We start from the raw sequence: 27,532 nt of genomic DNA, 5'->3' as shown, positions 1-27,532 counted from the left end.
ATCTGTCTATCCATCTGTCTATCCATCTGTCTATCCATCTGTCTATTTATCTGTCTATCTATCTGTCTATTTATCTGTCTATCCATCTGTCTATTTATCTGTCTATCCATCTGTCTATTTATCTGTCTATTTATCTGTCTATCCATCTGTCTATCCATCTGTCTATCCATCTGTCTATTTATCTGTCTATCCATCTGTCTATCCATCTGTCTATCCATCTGTCTATCCATCTGTCTATCCATCTGTCTATTTATCTGTCTATCCATCTGTCTATCCATCTGTCTATCCATCTGTCTATTTATCTGTCTATCTATCTGTCTATTTATCTGTCTATCCATCTGTCTATTTATCTGTCTATCCATCTGTCTATTTATCTTTCTATTTATCTGTCTATCCATCTGTCTATCCATCTGTCTATCCATCTGTCTATTTATCTGTCTATCCATCTGTCTATCTATCTGTCTATCCATCTGTCTATTTATCTGTCTATCCATCTGTCTATCCATCTGTCTATCCATCTGTCTATCTATCTGTCTATCCATCTGTCTATCCATCTGTCTATCCATCTGTCTATCCATCTGTCTATCTATCTGTCTATTCATCTGTCTATTTATCTGTCTATCCATCTGTCTATCCATCTGTCTATCCATCTGTCTATTTATCTGTCTATTCATCTGTCTATCTATCTGTCTATCCATCTCTCTATCCATCTGTCTATCCATCTGTCTATCTATCTGTCTATCCATCTGTCTATCCATCTGTCTATCCATCTGTCTATCCATCTGTCTATCTATCTGTCTATCCATCTGTCTATCCATCTGTCTATCCATCTGTCTATCCATCTGTCTATTTATCTGTCTATTTATCTGTCTATCCATCTGTCTATCCATCTGTCTATCCATCTGTCTATCCATCTGTCTATCCATCTGTCTATCCATCTGTCTATCCATCTGTCTATTTATCTGTCTATTTATCTGTCTATCCATCTGTCTATCCATCTGTCTATCCACCTGTCAATTTATCTGTCTATCCATCTGTCTACCTATCTGTCTAGATTTTGGATCTCTGACAATGCCCCGTTTTTTCGGCTGCTTATCCCACGTGTTTTTACCGGAATAATGCTTTTCCCCATCTGATTCCTGGTACAGATTACCTCGTGACGCCGGATATCAGTGTGAGCGGGGATTCCAGCAGGTTAATGAAAGGACAGTCCGTTGAGATCCTGTGCGAGGCACCCAACTACTTCTCGGGAGCCAAGTTCTACCTGTACAAGGACAACGACCAGAACTTCATCAGCACGACTATTGCTTCCTCGCGCCTGGTCCGCTCCCACTTCAAACTTCACCACATCACGAAAGAGGACCAAGGCAACTACTCCTGCTCGTACCAGGCAGACATCGTTGGAAAGCACTTCAACTCCTCCCGCAGTGACCCCATATACCTTACGGTGATCGGTGAGTAGCGCTGAGCACCACCGGCTGCTCTTTATTCCAGGCGGGCGTCTCTGGCTGGGTCAGGGGTTTTCCAGGATCTTGACTCTGCGACAGTGAAGGGAACGGCCGATATATTTCCAAGTCGGGATGGTGAGGGGCTCGGAGGGGAACTTCCAGGTGGTGGTGTTCCCCGTGTGTCTGCTGCCCTTGTCCTTCTAGGTGGTAGAGGTCATGGGTTTGGAAGGTGCTGTGGAAGGAGCCTTGGTGAGTTCCTGCAGTGCATCTTGTAGATGGTACACACGCTGCTGCTACTGTGCGTCGGTGGTGGAGGGAGTGAATGTTTGTGGATGAGGTGCCGATCAAGCGGGACTGCTTTGTCCTGGACGGTGTCGAGCTTCTTGAGTGTTGTGGGAGCTGCACTCGTTCAGGCAAGTGGGGAGTATTCCATCACACTCCTGAGTTGTTCCTTGTGGATGGTGGACAGGCTTTGGGGGAGTCAGTGGGTGAGTGACTCTCCGCAGGATTCCCAGCCTCTAAGCTGCTCTTGTAGCCACAGTATTCATATGGCTGGTCCCAGTTCAGTTTCTGGTCAATGGTAACCCCCCCAGGAGGTTGTTGGTGGGGGATTCAGCGATGGTAGTGCCATTGAAAGTTCAGGGGCGATGGGCTGCACTTTCTGGTGTTGGAGATGGCACTTGTGTGGCGCGAGTGCTACTTGCCACTTGTCAGCACAAGTCCGGATATTGGTCCAGGTCCTGCTGCATTTGGACATGGACTGCCTCCGTACCTGAGGAATCAGACGCAGGACAGAGCAGGTAAGGACAGCAGGTTTCCTTCCCTAAAGGTATGAGTAAAGCAGATGGGTTTCGATGACAATCATCGTGATAGAAATGATGGCAGCAGTTCAGCCATTTCATGCAGTTGCAAAAACACCTTCATACCGAATTGGCTGCAGTAAGTACTGTCCAATACGTGGAACATGTATGTTAGATTGTTCGATATAGTGCCCCAATATTAATATTCGGCTGCCTTGGCATCAGCGGGAGTGAAGAGACTGAGGAGGGGGGCATTAGAAAGCGTGAGCATAGGGACATATGGCCTAGGAGGCAGGAGTAAGTCCTTTGAACCTGCAACACCACTCAAAAGATCATGGTTCAACTGGTCATTTCCCACTTTCCTGTCTTCCCCCCCACCCCACCCCCGTTAATGTTTGACCCCCTCGCATCATAAAAAACGATGTAACTCAGCCTTGAATAAATGTTGACGCCCAGCCTCCACTACCTCCTGTGGAAGAGAACTCTACTTTCTCTCAGAGAGAGGAAACAACACCCCCTTTTCTCTGTAATTGACAGAGAGACCCTAGTGTTCTTGAAACATGTTCCCTCGTTCTAGTTTCCCAGATGAAAGGAAATATTCTCCCAGTATCCGCTCGCTCCAATTCCCTCAAGACCTTCCATGTTTCAATAAGATCTCCCCTCGTTCTTCTGATTTCCCATGGATCTCCGTTTAACCTTTATCCCCGGATAGTCATTAGCATAGTTGCAGACTTCAGGAGGGCAAGGCTCCTGGACCTGGTGGACCACACCCTAGGGTCCTAAAGGGAATGACTGCAGAGATAGTGGCTGGATTGGTTGCAATCTTGCAAAGCTCCACCTAGATTCTGGTAAGTCCCCAGCGGATTGGAAAGCCGAAAGTGTGAGACTTGCTGAGAAAATATATTCTGTTGAAACATTTCATCTTGCGCCCAACAGGACATTTGCCCTGAGGAGTGCGAGATGTAAAGAATGGATAACATGTCTTTATTTTCAGCAACATGTTCAAGTTCTGTATCGCCAAACGGCTATTTGTAACACAACTAATACGGAAAGGAGGGAGGCTGAGAGCAGGGAACTGCAGGCCAGTTAGTCTTAACAGCTGGGGAAATGCGAAATCCATGACTGAGTAGGCACGCCTTTAGATAATCATAATGCAATCCGGGAGAATCAACAAGATTTTGCGAAAGGGAGATAGTTTTTGAAAAACGAATTGGAGCACTTTAAGGATGTAACAAACAGGGGCGGTAAAGGGGAACCAGTAGATGTGGTGACCTTGGATTTTGATAATGTGCCTGATAAAGAGCGCAATGTAAAAGACCATGGGGGCAGAGGGTGATATATTAGCATGGATAGGAGATTGGCTGACTAACAGGAAACAAGGGAGTCCGGACAAATGGACCATTTTCTGGTTGTCAAACCATAACTCGTGGAGCACCGCAGGGATCGTTGCTGGGGCCTCAGCTATTTACAATCGATATGAATGACTTGGATGGAGGGACTGACTGTATTGCAGCCAAAGCTGCTGAGGTTAAAAACAGACTGAAACGAAAAGTCTGCGAGGGTTAGGTGAGTGGGCAAGACATTGGCAAACGGAGTACAAAGTGAGGTTGTCCATTTTAGAAGCAGAATGGAGAAGCAAAACATTACCAAAATAGAGAGAGGTCGCAGAATGCTACTGTACAGAGGGAACTTGGTTTCCTAGTCCGTGAATCACACAAGGTTAGCATGCAGCTATAGCAGATAGGAAGTCAACGGGAAGGCCAGCAGTTATTGACCGAATTGCTCACACCGCTGTCAGAGGCGGAGTTCCAGGATTTTGACCCAGCGGCAGTGAAGGAACGGCTGATTATATATCCAAGTCAGGATGGTGAGTGGCTTGGAGGGGGACTTCCAGGTGGTGGTGCTCCCCATGTGTCTGTTGCCCTTGTCCTTCCGTTGGGATTGGAAGCTGCTGCCTCAGGAGCCTTGGTGGGTTCCTGCAGCACATCTCGTAGACGTTGAGGGTTGGGGATTCGGCGATGGTCACGTCATTGAATGTCAAGGGGCGATGGTTAGATTCTCTCTTGTTGGTGATGGTCATTGCCTGGCACTGATGTGGCACAAATGTTACTTGCCCTTTATTGCAAGGGGGAATGAGATATAAATGTCGGGAAGTTTTGGTATAACAGTACAGGGCGTTGGTGAGACCACACCTGGAGTATTGTGTACAGCCTTGGTCTCCTTGCCTGAGGACGGGTATACTTACATTGGGAGCAGTGCAGAGAATTTTCACTAGGCTGCTTTCTGGGATGAAAGGGTTGTCTTATGAGGAAAGGTGGAGCACGTTGGGCCTATACTCATTGGGTTTTAGAAGAATGAGAGGTGATCTGTTTGACGCATATGGTATCCTGCGGGGGCATTGACAAGGTAGACACCGGGAGGTTTTTGCCTCCCGCGAGGGTGTCGAGAAGCAGGGGGCACGGTTTAACATTAACGGGTCTCCCATTTAAGACGGAGGTGAGGAGGAATTGCTTCTCTCAGTTAGTCTCTGGAATTCTCTTCCCCAGAGGGCACAGGAGGCTGGTTGACTGAATATATCCAACGCTGAGTTAGACCAGATTTTTGGATGGCAAGAGAGTCAAGCATCATTGGGGGGTGGGTGGGGGGGGTGGAGGGCGGGGGGTGTGGTGGTGTGTGGGGGGCAGGCAGGAAAACGGAGTTAAGGCCACAAGCGGATCAGCCATGAAGTCGGCTCGATGGACCGAATGGCCTGCTCTGTTTCCAGTTCTTGCCTTCTTGATGATGAAGGGTGAATTGAGCAGATGGATGGAAGATGGGATCGAATTTGGAGACGTGTTCGGTGCTGCGGTTGGGAGGGACTAACACAGGAAGACAATATATGATGAATTGTACGAGGCTGAGCGCCTGGTGGGAGGATACACCTTGCTGGTCAAATTCACATACCTTTGAAGGTGGTCCATTGTGTTGATAAAGCAATTGAAAGCAAATATGGGTCGCATAGGTAATAGGGGCAGGAGGAGGCCATTCTGCCCCTTGAGCTTGTTCTGCCATTCAACTAGGTCAGGGCTGATCATCTACCTGAACACAATTGCCCCGCATTAATCCCATATCCATTGATGTCATTGGTACCTGGACATCTATCAACCTCTGCCTTGAACATACTCGATGACTGAGCTTCCTCAGCCCTCTGGGGTAGAGAATTCCAATGGCTTACCACCCCCGCCGAGTGAAGAAATTCACCTACATCTCAATCCTAACGGCCAACCCCTTGTTCTGAGACTGTGTCCCCTGGTTCTAGACACCCGCCCTCCCTAGCAAAGAGGGAATCATCCTTCCTGCATCATTGAATGTGTTAAGTGTGTTAGTATAGCGTGTTGAACTGCTATTACCGCATTCTGCTATCTTACCTTTACGCGCTATCAGCACCTTCTTTAGCCTTTAACACTCCCTTTGCGTTGCGTCCATGACATCTTTATCAATATGTCCTGAGCTCCCCCCTTGATCCCTGTAAGAATGTTGGGTCCCTCAATGAGAACACCTCTCGCTCTTCTAAACCCTATGGAGCACATGCGCCGACTCCTCAATCTCTCCTTACGAGGCAATCCCGCCATCCCAGGAATTCGTCCGGTGGCCCCTCGGCCGCACTCCCTCGATGGCAATTGCATCCTTCATAAGAAGTGTTGAGATGAGCGCTTGAAAAGCCGTAGCAGGTGCTGGAAAAATGGGGTTAGAATAGTTAGGTGCATGATGGCTGGCATGGACATGATGGGCTGAAGGGCCTGCTTCTGTGCTGCATAACTCGATGATAAGGAAGCCAAAGCTCTAGGCAATACTCCAGGTGTGGTAAAGCCAAGACACAATTGTGTCTCTGCACAAATGCAGCAAAACATCTGCAATTGCGACTCGAATCCTCTTGTGATAAAGACCAACATGCCAATTCCCTTCCTCAGTCCCCTTACTTGCACCGTACTTCCTGTCATGTAGTGACCAGAACTGTCTCCAGCACTCTAGTTGCAGTATAACTCGTGTTTTCCACCCCACCCAACTTCTGTACTAGGGATAAGGCGAAATAGGGGCAGATTTTGGATTCATCTCAGTCAGAGCTGCCCATCCCTTGAACATTTCAAGCAACCATACTGTAGGAGTCACATGTAGGCCAAACCCAAAGCGCATGTCCTTCCCTAAAGGCTATTAGGATTTTGCAACAATTGCTGATAGACGGTTAACAGCAACGAGGCCAGCTTTAGAATTGCAGATTTATTAGTTGAGTATCAATCCCCACTGGCTGCTGGTGAACTCACGTCCACCAGACCACTAGCCTGGGACTTTGGGATTACTAGCCCAGTGATGTTACCGTTACACCACCATCTCCCCAGAGGGCTAATTTCCAACTGGCCGGGCTAACGTGTTTCCTCTCTTGCAGATGACGTGGCACTCCGCTTAGTCAACGGAGAGAACGACTGCTCGGGCACCGTTCAGGTGTACTACAACGCAACCTGGGGTTCGGTGTGCGGCGAATTCTGGGGCATCACGGACGTGCAGGTGGTCTGCAGGCAGCTTGGCTGCGGTTTTGCCAAGGGGCAAATGGACCCGTCGCAGTTCGCCGACATCCAGAAACCCATCTGGCTGAGCATGGTCCAGTGCAGCGGCGCCGAGGCCCACCTGTGGGTCTGTCCGGCGAGAGCCTGGATCAGCGGGATCAGCTGCGATCGATTGAACGGGGCTACTGCCACGTGCTCTGGTAATGCCCGCGCGTACAGGGTCGTTTTTGCCTTTTCCTGCTCCCAGTATTAAAATGAATCGAGCACATGCACACACATACACATAACACTCCCAGCGATGCCTGCTTAGTTCCGACACTGCCAACAGACCTCAGGAACCATGTAATGCATTGGAAATTAAAATTCCCTCAAAAGTTGCCCATAATGCGAATTCTACAAAAAAAAAACTTACAGAATATATTTCAGCAAAACTGGAGTCCAGGAGTCATTGCATCCATCCACCCAGCATCATTTTATATCCACAGTCATAGTCAACCACTGCAGATGCTTATGTACATACGTAAGCAGTGTTATTTTACACAAGTTCCTGTGCGCGAGTGTCTACACTTGCCCTTTAAGCGTGCTGGGCCGCTAGTCACTAGCGATGGTGCGGAATGTACAATCTGGGCGGGCGAATGGAGTGGTGGATGTGCTGGGGGTGGGGGTGGGAGTGAGGTCCGGTTCCCCTTCCAAGTCACTCGCCCTCGAACGATATCGGCCGTCCCCTTCGCTGCCTCTGGGTCCAGACCCTGGACTTCCCTCCCTCCCTCACTGCGCTGAGGGTGTGTACCCATGCCCCTGCAGAGGCTCCAGAAGGCAACTCACCAGCACCTTCTCAAGGTCCTGCGAGGGATGGGCAACAAAGCGCTAAACCCGGCCAGCGACAGCCGCACCCCATGAACGAAAATGCGAAAAAGTTGGGGGGTGGGGTGCAGGTCTGCTCAACGCTGGGACGGTCTTGATAGGCCGAATGCTCCCCCCCACCCCGCCCCAGCTCGGGTTGTTTTGTGTGTGCGCGAAACCGTCTCCTGGGGTCCACCCTTGATTCACCCCTTGAACATAAAGCTGGGGTCTTGGGGGTTGGGGGTGGGGATCGGTCAGTTTTCAGGCAATGGGAATTGGTCAATATCTACGAGGGAGACATGGAAGTATCTCTCCGGGGTTAGAGAGGGAGACAGACGATCGGCAATATGCGTGGAGAGAATGAGCAAGTCCCGGAGAGATCGGAGGATCACAGAATCACACACACAGTGCAGAAGAGGCCCTTCGGCCCATCGAGTCTGCACCGACACGTGAGAAACAGCTGACCTACCTCCCTAATCCCATTGACCAGCACTTGGCCCCATAGCCTTGAATGTTTATGACATGCCAAGTGCTCATCCAGGTACTTTTTAAAGGATGTGAGGCTAACCCGCCTCCACCACCCTCCCAGGCAGCGCATTCCAGACCCTTACCACCCTCTGGGTAAAAATGTTTTTCCTCACATCCCCCCCCTAAACCTCCTGCCCCTCAACTTGAACTTGTGTCCCCTTGTGACTGACCCTTCAACTAAGGGGAACAGCTGCTCCCTATCCACCCGTCCATGCCCTTCATAATCTTGTACACCTCGATCAGGTCGCCCCTCAGTCTTCTCTGCTCCAACGAAAACAACCCAAGTCTATCCAACCTCTCTTCATAACTTAAATGTTTCATCCCAGGCAACATCCTGGTGAATCTCCTCTGCACATCCTCCAGTGCAATCACATCCTTCCTATAATGTGGCGACCAGAACTGCACACAGTACTCCAGCTGTGGCCTCACCGAGGTTCTATACAACTCCAACATGACCTCCCTACTTTTGTAATCTATGCCTCGATTGATAAAGGCAAGTGCTGCATATTCTTTTTTCACCACCCCACTAACATATCCCTCTGCCTTCAGAGATCTATGGACACACACGCCAAGGTCCCTTTGTTCCTCAGAACTTCCTAGTGTCATGCCGTTCATTGAATACTTCTTTGTCAAATTACTCCTTCCAAAGTGTATCACCTCACACTTTTCAGGGTTAAATTCCATCTGCCATTTATCGGCCTGAGATGGCGGCATAGTGATAATATCAGTGGACCCGTGATACAGGGGCCTCAGGCTAATGTGCAAGGGACATGGGTTATACAGACTGATCCTCAACCCCCACCTCCCTCCACCACCCCCCCAACCCAATTTAAGCATGGGAGAAGCTAAGGAGTCAACCCTACATGAACTACCTAGACCGTTCCAAGCAATTGAACCCAGGCAGTTGGGGGCCTAATGGTCATCTCACTAGTCATGTGACTAGTTGAGCTAAGCAATGTGGAGGGTAGGCAGGCTTTGGGGAGTCAGGAGAGGAGTTACTCGCCGCAGAATTCCCAGCCTCTGACCTGCTCTTGTAGGCACAGGGACATAGGGATGCAGGAACAGGAGTGGGCTATTCAGCCCATCGAGCCTGTTCCTGCGATGTGCTGGCCCTGCAGAGGGTCCAGAGGAGGTTCACGAGAATGATCCCAGGAATGAAAGGCTTAACATGTGAGGAATGTTTGAGGATTCTGGGTCTATACTCGATGGAGTTTAGAAGGATGAGGGGGGATCTGATTGAAAATTGCAGAATACTGAAAGGCCTGGATAGAGTGGACGTGGGGAAGATGTTTCCATTAGCAGGAGAGACCAGGACCCGAGGACACAGCCTCAGAGTAAAGGGAAGACCTTTTAGAACAGAGATGAGGAGAAACTTCTTTCGCTAGAGTGTGGGTGAATCTATGGAATTCATTGCCACAGAAGGCTGTGGAGGCCAGGTCATTGAGTGTATTTAAGAGCGAGATAGATAGGTTCTTGATTGGTAAGGGGATCAAAGTTACGGGGAGAAGGCGGGAGAATGGGGTTGAGAAACCTATCAGCCATGATTGAATGGCGGAGCAGACTCGATGGGCCGATTGGCCTAATTTCTGCTCCTAGGTCTTATGTCCATCATTGGATTATCTCATGGCTGATCATCTACCTCTCCGCCACTTTCCCACACTATCTTCATAAGCATCGATGTCATTAGTCTCCAGATGTTCACTCTTGATCGTGGCCAATGATTGAGCTTCCACAACCCTCTTGGCTGGGAATCCCAAAGATTCACCCCCCACCCCATCTGAGTGAAGAAATCCTTCCTCACCCCAGCCCATTACCCTGACATTCGGTCCCCCCCAGTTCTAGGCTCACCAGCCAAATTGTGCATCCAACCTTCATCCACCCTGTCACGCCCTGTAAGATTTTCCTAGGTTTGAGTGAGGCTACCCCTCATCCTTCGGAACTCCAGGGAATACAGACCCTGTCCCCCCCCAGTCTCTCCTCATAAGAAATCCCAACACCCCAGTGATTAATCTGGTGTACCTCCATTGTGCAGGATTTATGTGGGGGTGGGGTTCAGCTCAGTTTCTGGTCAATGGTAACCACCCTCACCCCCAGGATGTTGATAGTTGGTAACTCAGCGATGGTAATGGTATTGAATGCCAAGGGGAGATGGTTAGATTCGCTCTTGTTGGAGATGGCCATTGCCTGGCACTTGGGCGGCCTGAAGGTTACTTGCCACTGGTCAGCCCAAGCCTGAATGTTGTCCAAGTTTTGATGGAGATCAGCACGGGGGTTTGGGGCTAGAAAACTGAGGCGCCATTTTGTCACTTGCACGGCCGGGAAATGGTGCAATTTTCCCATCTAAGACCTCTTGGACACCTTGCAGTAACGTCCCTCTGCATTGGATGATGCTGGCAGCTAGCACAGGGTGATTCTTTGGAATTCTCTACCCCAGAGGGCTGTGGAAACTCAGTCAGTGAGTTTCGAGAGAGAAGTCGATGGGTTTCTGGGGACCAGTGACGTCAAGGGGTATGGAGGTATCGCGGGAAAGTGGCGGAGAGGTCGATGACCTGCCAGGAGCCAATTCAATGGCGGAGAAGGCTCGATGGGCTGAATGGCCCACCCCTGTCCCTGTGTCCCTCTGTCCCTGTGTCTACAAGAGCAGGTCAGAGGCTGGGAATTGTGCAGCGAGTAACTCACCTCCTGACTCTTCCCCAAAGCTTACCTGCCTCCTACATCGCTTAACTCAATTGGTTGCATGACTAGTGAGTGGAGCAGAAGGCCACCATCGGCCTGGGTTCAGTTGCTTGGCACCATAAGAGACCATAAGACATAGGAGCAGAAATTAGGCCATTCGGCCCATTGAGTCTGCTCCGCCATTCAATCATGGCTGATAAGTTTCTCAACCCCATTCTCCCGCCTTCTCCCTGTAACCTTTGATCCCCTTACCAATCAAGAACCTATCTATCTCGCTCTTAAATACACTCAATGACCTGGCCTCCACAGCCTTCTGTGGCAATGAATTCCATAGATTCACCCACGCTCTGGCTAAAGAAGTTTCTCCTCATCTCTGTTCTAAAAGGTCTTCCCTTTACTCTGAGGCTGTGCCCTCGGGTCCTAGTCTCTCCTACTCATGGAAGCATCTTCCCCACGTCCACTCTATCCAGGTCTTTCAGTATTCTGTAAGTTTCAATCAGATCCCCCCCCTCATCCTTCTAAACTCAATCGAGTATAGACCCAGAGTCCTCAAACGTTCCTCATAGTTTAAGCCTTTCATTCCTGGGATCGTTCTCGTGAACCTCCTCTGGGACCCTCTCCAGGGCCAGCACATCCTTCCCTGAGAGACGGGGGCCCAGAATTGCTCACAATATTCCAAATGTGGTCTGACCAGTCGAGTTCGTTCACGCAGAACGCGCAGAATGTCCGATTGGCAAATGGAGGACTGTCCTCCAGTGTGGCAAGGAAGGCCTTCAGTGGTCAAAAGCAAGTCTTTTAGAAGAAACCAAGTCTTGTTTTCTGTCGCCACAGCTCAGCCACCTCCGCCGACGTTGACAGTATCTGGAAATGGTCTATTCTTCAAGGAAGACACCATCAAGTTTGTGTGTGGGGCGTCTTCCCTGTACAAGGGTGCGCAGATGGCCCTATACAAAATGGGCGAAGAGACGCCAGTCTTAACGGGCGTGATCTCCTCCAGTCAGGGCAACGTGAAGTTCGATCTCGAGCACATTAACAAGAGCCACGAGGGGACCTACTGGTGCAACTACCAGTTGGAGGTGGCGGAGCTGGTCTTTGCGTCCGAGGACAGCGCATTGGTGGAGATCGCAGTCGTAGGTAAGGCTGGCTTTCAGGTGAAAAGAGAGACACGTCGAATCTTTGCACCTTTGCACTCATCAGGACACTTCGCATTACAAGTGCGGGGGTGGGGGGAGAGGGGAAACAACAATTCGTACCGCATGTGAAGAGTGTGCCGATTGGTTGGCACGTGGGCTCTGATTGGTAGAGAGGCGTTGCCGTGGAGGGCGCCCCAGTGTTGGTGACTGACAGTTAACTGTCGAGTGTTGCTTGAAATTTAAACCAGGCAGCTTGATCCTGATTGGTCAAGGCGACGCCCGAGGAATGAGTCAGTGAATGGCTGTCACTTAGTTCGTCTAGCGTTGTTTGCCTGGCCCACTAGTGCTCCCAATTCGCAGGTACAGGTGCCACGTAAACAGCGAGCTAATCCGTTGAACCGAATAAATGCTTTTTAAAGAAATATAATTCGTTTCCCATCCTTGGAGTTGTCTGCAATGGGCTATGGAACATGCCGAATGGTATAGACCCTCCGATGACTCTTTTTATCGTGTGTGTTTGGATCGTCAATGTTGCTGTGTTTGTTTTCCCCACTCGACAGAAAATGCTAAACTTCGGCTCGTGGATGGACCCACCTCCTGCTCCGGTAGAGTCGAAGCTTTCTACAATGGCACCTGGGGAACCATCTGCGATTTCGGGTGGGACATTGTCGACGCCCAGGTGGTGTGCCACCAGGTGGGCTGCGGGTTTGGCCAATCGGCCACTCCCGGCGGCCACTTCGGAGAAGGGGCAGGGCCGATCCTGCTGGAGAACGTCCGCTGCAATGGGACGGAGAAGTTCCTGTGGTCCTGCCCGTCGCAGGTCATCATGCCCCGGACCTGTCGCCAGAATAATGACGCGGGCGTGATCTGTTCAGGTAAGGATTTGGCCGGACGATGTCCTTCTGTTGAATGGGAAGTGCCGACAAGGCCAAGGAAGTGGGGGCCCGGATCCTGCGGACGCTGGGAAAACCTGAACTAAAAACGGAAAAGGCTGGGAAATAATTTTTAAAAAAATCTCCGCTGGCGGGAGAGACGGAGTTAACGTTTTGAGTCGGTGTGAATCTCCTTCGTAGCCAGAGAGAAGTAGAAATGTGATGGATTTCACGCTCTGTGGCAAGTGGAGAGAGATAGAAGGTCAGGGATAGGTGGGCGCTCATGATAGATCGATAAAGATGTCAAGGGCGCAATAGAAAGAGGGCGTTAAAGACTAAAGAAGGTGCGGATAGCGGCGTGAAGGCGAGAAAGCAGAATGTGGCAACAGCAGGTTAACAGGTTATGCTAACGCTATTGAGTTTGGATCATGTGTTAAAATTCACTGTTCAAGTCCACACACGAATATTGGCCACTTACATCAGATATAGGAGGGAGGCTGGTGCCTTTTGTTTCATTCGTTCTCAGGGTGTGGGCATTACTGGCAATGCCACCATTTATCATCCATCCCTTATGTGACCTGAAAAAGGTTAACTGGGTGGTTTCCAGGGCCATTTCTGAGGGGCAGTTAAATTCAACCATCTTCATGTGGATCTGGAGTCATGTATAAGTCATGAAGACCAAGCAAGAATGACACTGGTCTTCTTCCCCTAATGAACGTTGGTTGAGGGTGTGGCACGGACACAGATGTGCTGTCATCCTGAGGGACCCAACGGTTCCAGTACAATTATACCAAACAACTCAGCACTCCCACAAATCTGCTGGAGGGCAGATGCAGACCTGAGTGAAGACCCTATCTAATTGGACTAAAATCGGTCAGAGGACCAAGGACATGGGTCAGTGCCATTTATTACTGGATGCCTTGAGATATATATATATAGCATGGCTTATCATTCCAATCAGAAAATTGCAGAGTTATTGACATTAGTTTGTTGCAATGAGTGGCATAAAGGTAAGGAGGCAGAATGTCTTAATAGTGTTAATGTAATGTGTTAATCTGCTCTTGACACATTCTGCGATCTTACCTTTATTCCACTATCAGCATCTCCTTTAGCCTTTAACACTCCCTATTGCAAATATGGCATCATTGTCACTCTCTCCTTAGCCCCCACCTATCCCCGAATTCTATTTTGCAGTATCTCCTCTTAAATAGTGTAAAACCCATCACATTTCTACTTCTACTTAGCTCTGAAGATGAGTCATGCTGACTGAAAATGTTAACTCTGTTTCTCTCTCCACATATGTTGCCAGACCTGCTGAGTTTCTCCAGCATTTTCTGTATCTGTTGCTTGACAACACTTCGGTTCAATGTCAGTGATCCCTTTTCACATGGTTCAGTACATGGGGAACACCACCACCTGGAAGTTCCCCTCCGAGCCACTCACCATCCTGACTTGGAAATATATCGGCCGTTCCTTCACTGTCGATGGGTCAAAATCCTGGAACTCCCTCCCTAACAGCACTGTGGGTGTACCTACACCACACAGGACAAAATCCTGGAACTCCCTCCCTAACAGCACTGTGGGTGTACCTACACCACACAGGACAAAATCCTGGAACTCCCTCCCTAACAGCACTGTGGGTGTACCTACACCACACAGGACAAAATCCTGGATCTCCCTCCCTAACAGCACTGTGGGTGTACCTACACCACAGGGGACAAAATCCTGGAACTCCCTCCCTAACAGCGCTGTGGGTGTACCTACACCACAGGGGACAAAATCCTGGAACTCCCTCCCTAACAGCGCTGTGGGTGTACCTACACCACGCGGACTGGTTCAAGAAGGCAGCTCACCCACCACCTTCTCAAGGGGCAACCAGGGACGGGCAATAGAAATGCTGGGCCCGGCCAGCGAAGCCCGCGTCCCGTGAAAGATCGAGAAAACAATCTCCGCCCTAAATGGGCGACCCTTTGTGTTTACCGAGTGCCTCCTCTCCCATGAGGGGGAGAAACCTCCTCTCAGCGTCTGCCCTGTCAGGTCCCCTCAGGATCTTCCACATTTGTCGACCCCTGTGACCTGAGGGCTTTGGGGGCAAATGTTTTATTCACGATGTTTTCTTTTGACCCAGAGCAGCTTCAAAGCCCAGAAATCGCCGTGTTAAGGACCTCCAGTATATTCGCACAAGGGGAGTCCCTCCGAATCCAATGTGCCTCGCCCAGTTACCACCTCGGGGCCTCCTTCTACCTGCAGAAGGTCGGCGAGGCCTCCTACACCAGCTCCCTGGAGGCGGAAGCCGAGTACTCGAACGTCACCTTCGTGGTCCGGAACGTCAACCTGAGCCAGAGCGGCTTTTACACCTGCATGTACCAGCTGGAGAGGCGGGGTCAGCGCTACAATTCCACCCTGAGCGACAGGGCCAGGGTCACGGTGATCGGTAAGTGGCCACGTCGGGGGTCGAGCCGGGAGTCGCCCCGGGGCTGGGATTGCCGCCTGGGCCTGGGCCGTGGCGCGGAGACGGGGCGCCCGCCATTGACAGCAGCGCCTGAATCCGTGCTCCGGTCAGCTCGAGGGGACCAGGTTTAGGTTGGGGTGGACCACGGGCGACAGCGGCCGATTTGGAATGACGCCGGTTGGGTTAGATTCGGGAAGTGGCGGCACTTGTGAATGCCTATCCCAGAAACGTACTCACACACACAGACACGCACACACACACACACACACACACACAGACACACACTCACTCACTCAGGCACACACACACACACACACAGACACACACTCACTCACTCAGGCACACACACACACTCACTCAGGCACACACGCACACACATACATAGACACACACTCACTCAGGCACACACGCACACACATACATAGACACACACTCACTCAGGCACACACGCACACACATACATAGACACACACTCACTCAGGCACACACACACACACACACATAGACACACACTCACTCAGGCACACACACACACACATACACATAGACACACACTCACTCAGGCACACACACACACACACACATAGACACACACTCACTCAGGCACACACACAGACACGCACACACACGCACACACACACACACATACACACACACTCACTCAGGCACACACACGCACACACACACACACATACAAACACACTCACTCAGGCACACACACACACACACACACACACAGACACGCACACACACACACATAGACACACACTCACTCAGGCACACACACACACATACATAGACACACACACAGACACGCACACACACATACATAGACACACACTCAGGCACACACACACACATACACACACACTCACTCAGGCACACACGCACACACATACATAGACACACAGTCACTCAGGCACACACACATACATAGACACACACTCAGGCACACACGCACACACATACATAGACACACACTCACTCAGGCACACACACACATACATAGACACACACTCAGGCACACACGCACACACATACATAGACACACACTCACCCAGGCACACACACACACACACACACACACACACATACATAGACACACACTCAGGCACACACGCACACACGTACATAGACATACACTCACTCAGGCACACACACATACATAGACACACACTCAGGCACACACGCACACACATACATAGACACACACTCAGGCACACACGCACACACATACATAGACATACACTCACTCAGGCACACACACACACACACATACATAGACACACACTCAGGCACACATGCACACACATACATAGACACACACTCACCCAGGCACACACACACACACACACACACATACATAGACACACACTCAGGCACACACGCACACACATACATAGACATACACTCACTCAGGCACACACACATACATAGACACACACTCAGGCACACACGCACACACATACATAGACACACACTCACTCAGGCACACACACACATACATAGACATACACTCACTCAGGCACACACACATACATAGACACACGCTCAGGCACACACGCAGACACATACATAGACACACACTCACTCAGGCACAAACACACATACATAGACACGCACACACATACATAGACACACACTCAGGCACACATACACACACTCAGACACACACACGCACATATACATAGACACACACTCACTCAGACACACACACAGACACACACACACGTACATAGACACTCACTCAGGCACACACACACACTCAGACACACACACACACACACATATACATAGACACACACTCACTCAGACACACACACACACATAGACACTCACTCAGGCACACACACACACTCTGACACACACACACATAACATAGACACACACTCAGGCACACACACACACACACACTCAGACACACACACACGCACATATACATAGACACACACTCACTCAGGCACACACACACAGACACGCACACGCATACATAGACACACACTCAGGCACACACACACATACACACACATACACACATACATAGACACACACTCACTCAGGCGCACACTCACACACACACACACACACACACACACACATACATAGACACACACTCACTCAGGCACACACACACATACACGCACACACACACATAGACACACTCACTCAGGCACAGACACACACTCACTCAGGCGCGCACACACACACACACACACAAGTAGACACACACTCACTCAGTCACACATGGACACACAGACACGCAGATACACACATACATAGACACATTCAGACACATACAGACACGCACATACATACATAGGCACACACTCACTCAGACACACGCACATACATACATAGGCACACACTCACTCAGACACACACACACAGGCACACACATACATACATAGACACACACATACACACACGCACATACATACATAGGCACACACTCACTCAGACACACACACATAGACACGCACATACATACATAGACACACACTTACTCACAGGCACACAATCACAGAAACGCAGACACACATAAACACACAGACACACATATGCACACACGGACACACACACACATGCAGATGGACAGACACGCACACATGTAAATATGCACACTTTCTCTCTCTCTCTCACACACAAAAACACACACACAGAGACAAAGGCGCTCACACACACACACACACACACACACATGCACGTATGCACACAATCTCACACACACACACAATCTCACACACAAACTCACACACACACACTTTCACTAACACACACAAAAGCACAATTACACACACTCACAGAAACACACGTGCACAGGCACACATATATATACACACACACACCCGCACATTCTCACACAGAGACACACATACAGACACATTGACAGACACACAAACAAACACATATCAACATCCTGGGGGTTACCATTGACCAGAACCAGAGCTGGACCAGCCATATAAATACTGTGGATACAAGAACAGGCCAGAGGCTTGGAATTCTGCAGTGAGTCACTCACCTCCTGACTCCCCAAAGCCTGTCCACCATCTACAAGGCACAAGTCAGGAGTGTGATGGAATACTCTCCACTTGCCTGGATGAGTGCAGCTCCCACAACACTCAAGAAGCTCGACACTGTCCAGGACAAAGCAGCCCCGCTTGATCGGCACCCCATCCACAAACATCCACTCCCTCCCACCACCGACGGACAGTAGCAGCAGTATGTGTACCATCTACAAGATGCACTGCAGCAACTCACCAAGGCTCCTTAGACAGCACCTTCCAAACCCATGACCACTACCGTCTAGAAGGACAAGGGCAGCAGACACATGGGAACACCACCACCTGGAAGTTCCCCTCCAAGCCACTCACCATCCTGACTTGGAAATATGTCGGCCGTTCCTTCACTGTCGCTGGGGTTAAAATGCTGTAACTCCATCCTAATAGCGTGAGGGGAGGTGATGGTGTAGTGGCTTTGTCGCTGGACTAATGACCCAGAACCCGGGGGTAATGCTTTAGGGTCCCGTGTTCCAATCCCGCCATGGCAAATAGTGGCATTTGAATTCGACGATAATCTGGAATTAAAAGTCTAATGATGACCATGAAACCATTGTTGTAAAAGCCCAGATGGTTCACTAATGCCCTCCAGGGAAGGGAATCTGCCCTATATGTAACTACAGGACCACAGCAATGTGGTTGACTCTAAAATGGCCAACAAGCCATTCAGTTGTGACAAGGGAACAAAACTGGACAGGATCAGAATCACACAGAGTGCAGAAGAGGCCCTTCGGCCCATCGAGTCTGCACCGACACGTGAGAAACACCTGACCTACCTACCTAATCCCATTTACCAGCACTTGGCCCCATAGCCTTGAATGTTATGAGGTGCCAAGTGCTCATCCAGGTACTTTTTAAAGGATGTGAGGCTAACCCGCCTCCACCACCCTCCCAGGCAGCGCATTCCAGACCCTCACCACCCTCTGGGTCAAAAAAGTTTTTCCTCACATCCCCCCTAAACCTCCTGCCCCTCACCTTGAACTTATGCCCCCTGGTGACTGACCCTTCAACTAAGGGGAACAGCTGCTCCCTATCCACCCTGTCCATGCCCCTCATAATCTTGTACACCTCGATCAGGTCGCCCCTCAGTCTTCTCTGCTCCAACGAAAACAACCCAAGTCTATCCAACCCCTCTTCATCACTTAAACGTTTCATCCCAGGCAACATCCTGGTGAATCTCCTCTGCACCCCCTCCAGTGCAATCACATCCTTCCTATAATGTGGCGACCAGAACTGCACACAGTACTCCAGCTGTGGCCTCACCGAGGCTCTATACAACTCCAACATGACCTCCCTACTTTTGTAATCTATGCCTCGATTGATAAAGGCAAGTGTCCCATATGCCTTTTTCACCACCCCACTAACATGCCCCTCCGCCTTCAGAGACCTATGGACACACACGCCAAGGTCCCTTTGTTCCTGTGAACTTCCTAGTGTCATGCCGTTCATTCAATACGGCCTTGACAGGCTACCCAGCATCGATCTAGGCACCAGAAATGACAACGGAAATCTCAGCAATGTCGACCCTGCAAAAGTCTTCCTTACTAACACCAGCAAGCTAGTGCCAAAATTGGGAGAGCTGTCTCACAGATAACTCAAGCAGCAGCGTGGCCTAACCAAACTCATGGAATCAGATCTGACAGATAACGTCCCAGACCCTACCGTCAGTGTCCCTGGGTATGTCCTGTCCCACCAGCAGAACCGACCCAGCAGAGGTGGCGACACAGTGGTATACAGTCGGATGGGAGTTGCCCTGGGAGTCCTGAAGATTAACTCCGGACCCTATGAAGTCTCACCATCAGGTCAAACATGGGCAAGGAAACCTCCTGCTGATGACCACGTACCGCCCTCCATCAGCTGATGAATCAGTGCTCCTCTCCATGTTGAACACCACTTGGAGGAAGCACTGAGGGTGGCAAGGGTGCAGAATGTCCTCTGGGTGGGGGACTTCAATGTCTAACACCAAGAGTGGCTCGGTAGCACAGCTACTGACCAAGCTGGCCGAGTCCTAAATGACATAACAGCTAGACCGGGTCTGCGGCAGGTGGTGAGGGAACCAACAAGAGGGGAAAACATACTTGACCTCATCCTCACCAACCTGCCTGCCGCAGATGCATCTGTCCATGACAGTATGGGCAGGAGTGACCACCACACAGTCGTTGCGGAGACAAAGTCCCGTCTTCACATTGGGGACACCCTCCATCGTGTTGTGTGGCACTACCACCGTGCTGAATGGGATAGATTTCGTAAACAGGACCATCAACTCAAGACTGGGCATCCATGAGGCGCTGTGGGCCATCAGCAGCAGCAGAATTGTACTCAAAGATAATCTGTAACCTCATGGCCCGGCATATCCCCCACTCTACCGTTACCATCAAGCCAGGGGATCAACCCTGATTCAATGAAGAGTGCAGGAGGGCAGGCCAGGAGCAGCACCAGGCACACCTAAAAATGAGATGTCAACCTGGTGAAGCTATAAAACAGGACTACTTGCATGCCAAACAGCATAAGCAGCAAGTGACAGACAAAACTAAGTGACCCCCATAACCAACAGATCAGATTTAAGCTCTGCAGTCCTGCCACATCCAGTCATGAATGGTGATGGACAATTAAACAACTCATTGGAGGAGGAGGCTCCACAAATATCCCCATCCTCAATGATGGAGGAGCCCACACAAAGATATAGATGAAGCATTTGCTACAATCTGCAACCAGAAGTGTTGAGTGGATGATCCATCTCAGCCTCCTCCGGAGGTCCCCAGCATCACGGATGCCAGTATTCAACCAATTTGATTCACTTCATGTGATATCAAGAAACAGCTGAAGGCACTGGATACTGCAAAGGCTGTGGGCCCTGACAATATTCCGGCAATAGTTCTGAAGACTTGTGCTCCAGAACTTGCCGCGCCCCTAGCCAAGCTGTTCCAGAACAATTACAATGCTGGCATCCACAGAGCTATGTGTAAAATTGCCCGGGTATGTCCTGTACACAAAAAGCAGGACAATTCCAACCCTGCCAATTACCGTCCCATCAGCCTACCCTCCATCATCAATAAAGTAATGGAAGGGATTATCAACAGTGCTATCAAGCAACACTTGCTTAGCAAGACCCTGCTCACTGACGCCCAGTTTGGGTTCTGCCAGGGCCACTCAGCTCCTGATTTCATTGCAGCCTTGGTCCAAACATGGACAAAAGATCTGACCTCCCTAGGTGAGGTGAGGATGTCTGTCTTTGATATCCAGGCCGCATTTGACAGAGTGTGGCATCAAGGAGCCTTGGCAAAAGTGGAGTCAATGGGACTCAGGGGGAAAACTCTCCTCTGGTTAGTCATAGCTAGCACAAAGGAAGATGGTTGTGGTTGTTGGAGGTCAGTCATCTCAGCTCTGGGACATCACTGCAGGAGTTCCTCAGGGTAGTGTCCTCGGCCCAACCACCTTCAGCTGCTTCATCAATGACCTTCCTTCCATCATAAGGTGAGAAGTGGGGATGTTCGCTGATGATTGCACATTGTTCAGCACCATTCGCGACTCCTCAGATACTGAAGCAGTCCATGTCCAAATGCAGCAAGACCTGGACAATATCCAGGCTTGGGCTGACAAGTGGCAAGTAATATTCGCGCCACACAAGTGCCAGGCAATGACCATCTCCAACAAGAGAGAATCCAACCATCGCCCCTTGACATTCAATGGCATTACTGAACTACCACTATCAACATCCTGATGGTTACCATTGACCAGAAACTGAACTGGACCAGCCATATAAATGCAATGGCTACAAGAGCAGGTCAGAGGCTAGGAATCCTGCAGAGAGTAACTCACCTCCTGATGCCACAAAGCCTATTCGCCATCTACAAGGCACAAGTCAGGAGTGTGATGGAATACTCTCCACTTGCCTGGATGAGTGCAGCTCCCACAACACTCGAGAAGCTCGACACCATCCAGGACAAAGCAGCCCCGCTTGATTGGCACCCCATCCACAAACATTCACTCCCTCCACCACCGACGCACAGTGGCAGCAGTGTGTGTACCATCTACAAGATGCACTGCAGCAACTCGCCAAGGCTCCTTCGACAGCATCTTCCAAACCCACGGCCGCTACTACCTAGAAGGACAAGGGCATCAAAGAAATGGGAACACCACCACCTGGAAGTTCCCCCTCTGAGCCACTCACCGTCCTGACCTGGAAATGTATCGGCCGTTCCTTCACTGTCGCTGGAACTCCCTCCCACCCCTAACTGTGGGTGTACCTACACCACATGGACTGCAGCGGTTTAAGAAATCAGCTGGCGAACACCTTCTCAAGGGGCAATTAGGGATAGGCAATAAATACTGGTCTATCGAGCAGCGCCCACATCCTATGAACGAATGAAAAAAAAATCATTAAATACTGCCCTCTTTACCTGGCTACTGTTTTGCATTTACCTGGGAGAGGGAAGAATTGTGGTAATGTGAAATGTATGTTAAAGCCTCCAATTATACCTGACATTCACTTCCCTAACATTCAGTGCAGCGGAATAGCAGTCCTGGTGCACAGAAGTCGGAGAATGTGAATTGATGTTAGTTTACACATGGTCGATTGTGTCAATGAGCAATTATGCCTATTATGCATTTTCCCTGAATTTCGGTTGCATTGCTTTTGGGTTAAATGAAAAGCTGGCGAAATTCATATCAGGCGTTTCCTGCTGGGAATCAAAACCAAAATGGACCTCAGGTCTTCCCTTTACATTTTATGACTGGCTTCCCCTCACCTCCACGCCTCTCCCCCACCCCCCAACCCCGCAAGCCTCTCTCCAGGCAGTTGAAGCCCTTCTCCTCCTCCTTTATCCAGTACCGTTAAGGAGAGTGAGCAAGGCCACTGGAAACCGACCTGTTCGGGCTCACCGCTCTCCTCCCACTCAACCCAGTGCCCCAGCGATCTCCTATTTGTACTCCTGTCGTGAAACAAAAATTGAACAAAAACGATGTGTAAGACGGCGGGTGGTGGGGGGCGGTGGGGGTGGTGAGACGGTGGGTGGGGGGACCACGGGGGTCGAGGCAGAGGCAGCCCCCAGTTGGACATTGCGCCAGTTGTTTGCACCCATGACCCCAGGGTATTAACCCGGGCCTCCGGATTGTGGGTCCGACGACAACGCTGCAGTGCTGCCTTCTCCCCGTTCCCAATTCAATTGGGAAATGTGGAAGGAAACAGAGAACCTGCACAGCTGCAGCGAAAGTGGTCACACCTCAGCCACGTGCCTCGGCCCGTTGAAAGATAGGGAGGGCCTGAACAACCTCGTTCTCTGGCGTCTCATTCCCACGGTGACCTGATTTTCGCCGCCTCCTTGTTTCATCCAATCTCCCTCCCCCACCCCCCTCCCCGTCTCGTTTTTCGCCTTCAGACCAGCCGACCAAGCCGCACATCCAGCTGTTCCGCACATCTGGCAAGTATTCCATCGGCGAGTACGTGAGCATCAGGTGCACCGCCTCCTCCATCTTCAGCGGGGCCATCTTCCTGCTGCTCAAGGTCGACGGGGAGACCCCCGTGGCCTACCAGGCCGTGCCAACGGCAGGATTCTCGATGACCTTCTCCATCGCCAACCTCACCTACGCCGACAACGGGTATTACCTCTGCCTCTACCAGCTCAAGAGGTCGGGAAAACTGTACAACTCCTCGGAGAGTGAGCGTGTCAAAGTGACCGTGACAGGTAAGGCTGGTCAACCCTTTCAGGGCTCAGATGACGGGCTGGCTGAAGAGTTTCGGCTCCTCCCCCTGAAGGGAAATAAGAACACGTAGAGAAAGGGGGGAGTGGCAGGTGGAGCAAAAGAGAAGGCCGGGGATAGGTTAGAGGCCCAGGGTAGATTGAATGTTAAAGCTGGCACCGAGCACGGGGCAAAGAGAGCGGTAATGAGAGCAGGAAAGGCTAAAGCTTTTGGTCCGGAGTGGATGTTAATAGCAGAATAACGGTCAGCCCTGTCTGAAAGCGAAATAGCAGAATGTGTAAAGAGCTGAATGAAGGACAGAGCTGGTCCAGTGTAGGTGTTAATAGCAGAATGAAGGTCAGCACTGTCTGAAAGCGAAATAGCAGAATGTGTAAAGAGCTGAATGAAGGACAGAGCTGGTCCTGAGTAGGTGTTAATAGCAGATTAAAGGTCAGCACTGTCTGAAAGCGAAATAGCAGAATGTGTAAAGAGCTGAATGAAGGACAGTGCTGGTCTAGAGTAGGTGTTAATAGCAGATTGAAGGTCAGCACTGTCTGAAATGAAAAAAAAAATACTTGAGAACAAGATACGGACTGACACTTTGGAGAAAAAAATATCACTTTGTTCAGTGTTTATCTTTGCAATGATACAATTCAGAAAAATAAACACACTATAAAGAGGACAAAGAAAACATCTTTAGTGGGTGCAAGAGGGACCCCATGGGAGATCTCGGTCTCTGCCCTGCCATTTGGAAATGGCCCTTTAAAAGTTGGTTCCGAGGGTTAATTCGAAACCCTCATCAAACATTAGTTGGATCCCTGAAGTTTGCATTTACTGCGGCTGTCAAGGAGCATGCACTGCACCACGCAGGCCAAGCCTGGGGGCAGGAACTCGGAGTGAGTGACGGTGCCGAAGTGAGAATGTCACTGAATTGGAAACCTGGGGCCCTGGGATCGAATCCCACCTCAGTTGGTGGGTGGTGGAATCTGAATTCGATCAAAATCACTGGCATCTACCTGGCCGAGTGGGAAAGTTGCCCTGTGTACCAAAAGCAGGGTAAATCCAACCTAGCCAATTACCACACCATTGGTCTACCCTCGATTATCAGTGAAGCAATGGAAGGGGCTATCAAGTAGCACTTGCTTAGCAATAACCTGCTCACTGATGCCCAGTTTGGGTTCTGCCAGGGCCGCTCAGCTCCTGACCTCGTTACAGCCTTGGTTCAAGCATAGGAACTGAACTCCTGAGGTGAGGTGAGGGTGACCGCCCTTGACATCAAGGCAGCATTTGACCAAGTGTGGCATCAAGGAGCCCTAGCAAAACTGGAGTCAATAGGAATCACGGGCAAAACTCTCCGCTGGTTGGAGTCATAGCAAGCACAAAGGAAGATGGTTGTGGTGGTTGGAGGTCTGTTATCTCAGCTGCAGGAGTCCCTAAGGGCAGTGTCCTAGGCCCAACAACCTTCAGCTGCTCCATCAATGACCTTCCTTCCATCGTAAGGTCAGAAGTGGGGAATGTTCGCTGATGGTTGCACAATGTTCAGCACCATTCGCGACTCCTCAGATACTGAAGCAGCCCATGTCCAAATGCAGCAAGACCTGAACAGTATCCAGGCTTGGGCTGACAAGGCAAGTGACATTTGTGACACACAGTGACCATCTCCAACAAGAGAGAACCCAACCATCGCCCCTTGATGTTCAATGGCGCCCCCCATTATCAACATCCTTGGAGTTCCCACTGACCAGAAACTGAACTGGGACCAGCCATATAAAGACTGTAGCTACAAGAGCAGGTCAGATGCTAGGAACCCGGTGGTGAGTAACTCACCCCCTGACTCCCCAAAGCCTGTCCACCATCTACAAGGAACAAGTCAGGAGGGTGATGGAATACTCCCCAATTGCCTGGATGAGTGCAGCTCCCACAACACTCGAGAAGCTGGACATTGTCCTGGAAAAATCAGCCTGCTTTATTGGCCACACATTCACAGTAGCAGCAGTGTGTGTACCATCTACAAGTTGCACTGCAGCAACTCACCAAGGCTCCTTAGGCAGCACCTTCCAAACCCACAATCACTACCACCTATAAAGACAAGAACAGCAGATAGATGTGAACACCTACACCAGGAAATTCCACACCAATTCACTCAACATCCTGACTTGGAAATATATCGGCCGTTCCTTCACTGTCACTGGGTCAAAATCCTGGAACTCCCTCCCTAACAGCACTGTGGGGGTACCTACACCACAGGGGACAAAATCCTGGAACTCCCTCCCTAACAGCGCTGTGGGTGTGCCTACACCACAGGGACAAAATCCTGGAACTCCCTCCCTAACAGCGCTGTGGGTGTACCTACACCACAGGGACAAAATCCTGGAACTCCCTCCCTAACAGCACTGTGGGTGTACCTACACCACATGGACAAAATCCTGGAACTCCCTCCCTAACAGCGCTGTGGGTGTACCTACACCACAGGGACAAAACCCTGGAACTCCCTCTGTAACAGCACTGTGGGTGTACCTACACCACATGGACAAAATCCTGGAACTCCCTCCCTAACAGCACTGTGGGTGTACCTACACCACATGGACAAAATCCTGGAACTCCCTAACAGCACTGTGGGTTTACCTACACCACATGGACAAAATCCTGGAACTCCCTCCCTAACAGCGCTGTGGGTGTACCTACACCACAGGGACTGCAGTGGTTCAAGAAGGCAGCTCACCCACCACCTTCTTAAGGGCATCGAGCGATGGGCAATGAATACTGGCCCAGCCAGAGAAACCCACATCTCGTGAATAAATTTTTAAAAATCAGGAACTTCATGTCTTATTAATGACCGGTGGGGGGGAAATCCATCTAGTTCACCAATCCTCTTTAGGGAAATAAATCTTCTGTTCTTTATGTGGTCTAACCTACCTATGACTCCAGACACTCAGCAATATGGTTGGCTCTACACTCCCTGGAACCTGCACCATGTGGATTGTGCGGGTGTACCCACACTACGCGGACTGCAGCGGTTCTAGAAGACAGTTGGCCACCAGCCTCTCCAGGGTCAATTAGAGATGGGCAGTTAATGCTGCACCTTGCCAGCAATGCCCACATCCCACGATTGAATGATACAAGGACCAGCTGTTGGTACACTGCTGCCACTCTCTGCCACCTCCGCAGCATCCACCTTGTTAATTTGACTTGAGGCTAGCAGATTGCCCGCATCAAGTTTCTGACAGTGCGCGTTCATCAAATAATGAGTCTTGCATGACAATTTTGACTGTTCCTCATTGACGATTGTCTCCGCTGAGCATTATGGTAAGTAAAAAGTCAGCTTGGGCAGAATTGCATTGGCAGGCAATTAAACGCATTGCCTCACTGTCCAGTCCCACGTACTGTGTGGGAATGCACTTTGGGAAAGGAAGGACTGGCAAACTGGAGCTCATTTCTCCTTGGTGAAAGAAATAAAGGATGGCTGACCGAGCTGAGGTCTTTAAAACTATGAAAGGCTTTAAT

At 50.2% G+C, this 27,532-nt stretch overlaps 2 protein-coding genes across 2 annotated transcripts in view; both read left to right on the top strand.

The window, feature by feature from the left end:
• The first annotated feature begins 1,152 nt into the window (after positions 1-1,152).
• LOC144676590 (scavenger receptor cysteine-rich type 1 protein M130-like) lies at positions 1,153-7,186 on the top strand. Its single transcript, XM_078536974.1, has 2 exons — positions 1,153-1,454; positions 6,672-7,186. Exons 1-2 carry the CDS (start codon positions 1,199-1,201, stop codon positions 7,040-7,042), a joined length of 627 nt encoding a protein of 208 aa, XP_078393100.1. The 5' UTR covers positions 1,153-1,198; the 3' UTR covers positions 7,043-7,186.
• A 4,372-nt stretch (positions 7,187-11,558) lies between these two features.
• Positions 11,559-27,532, top strand: part of LOC144676589 (antigen WC1.1-like) — a 52,168-nt gene continuing 36,194 nt past the window's right edge. Inside the window, exons 1-4 of the mRNA XM_078536973.1 lie at positions 11,559-11,970; positions 12,530-12,844; positions 14,970-15,275; positions 23,728-24,033. Coding sequence (XP_078393099.1) covers positions 11,559-11,970; positions 12,530-12,844; positions 14,970-15,275; positions 23,728-24,033 — 1,339 coding nt within the window. The remainder of the gene's footprint in view (positions 11,971-12,529; positions 12,845-14,969; positions 15,276-23,727; positions 24,034-27,532) is intronic.

The sequence above is a fragment of the Cetorhinus maximus genome, unplaced genomic scaffold (assembly GCF_964194155.1).
Source record: "Cetorhinus maximus unplaced genomic scaffold, sCetMax3.hap1.1 HAP1_SCAFFOLD_1717, whole genome shotgun sequence".
NCBI classification, from domain to species: domain Eukaryota; kingdom Metazoa; phylum Chordata; class Chondrichthyes; order Lamniformes; family Cetorhinidae; genus Cetorhinus; species Cetorhinus maximus.
This window is presented reverse-complemented; position numbering and strand designations above follow the sequence as displayed.

What these genes read in the sequence shown, in the direction of transcription:
- LOC144676590 (XM_078536974.1), top strand. Translation starts at nt 1,199, where the DNA reads ATGAAAGGACAGTCCGTTGAGATCCTGTGCGAGGCACCCAACTACTTC. An exon ending in CATATACCTTACGGTGATCG is followed by an intron (nt 1,455 to 6,671) that starts GTGAGTAGCGCT and finishes CCTCTCTTGCAG; the next exon opens with ATGACGTGGCACTCCGCTTA.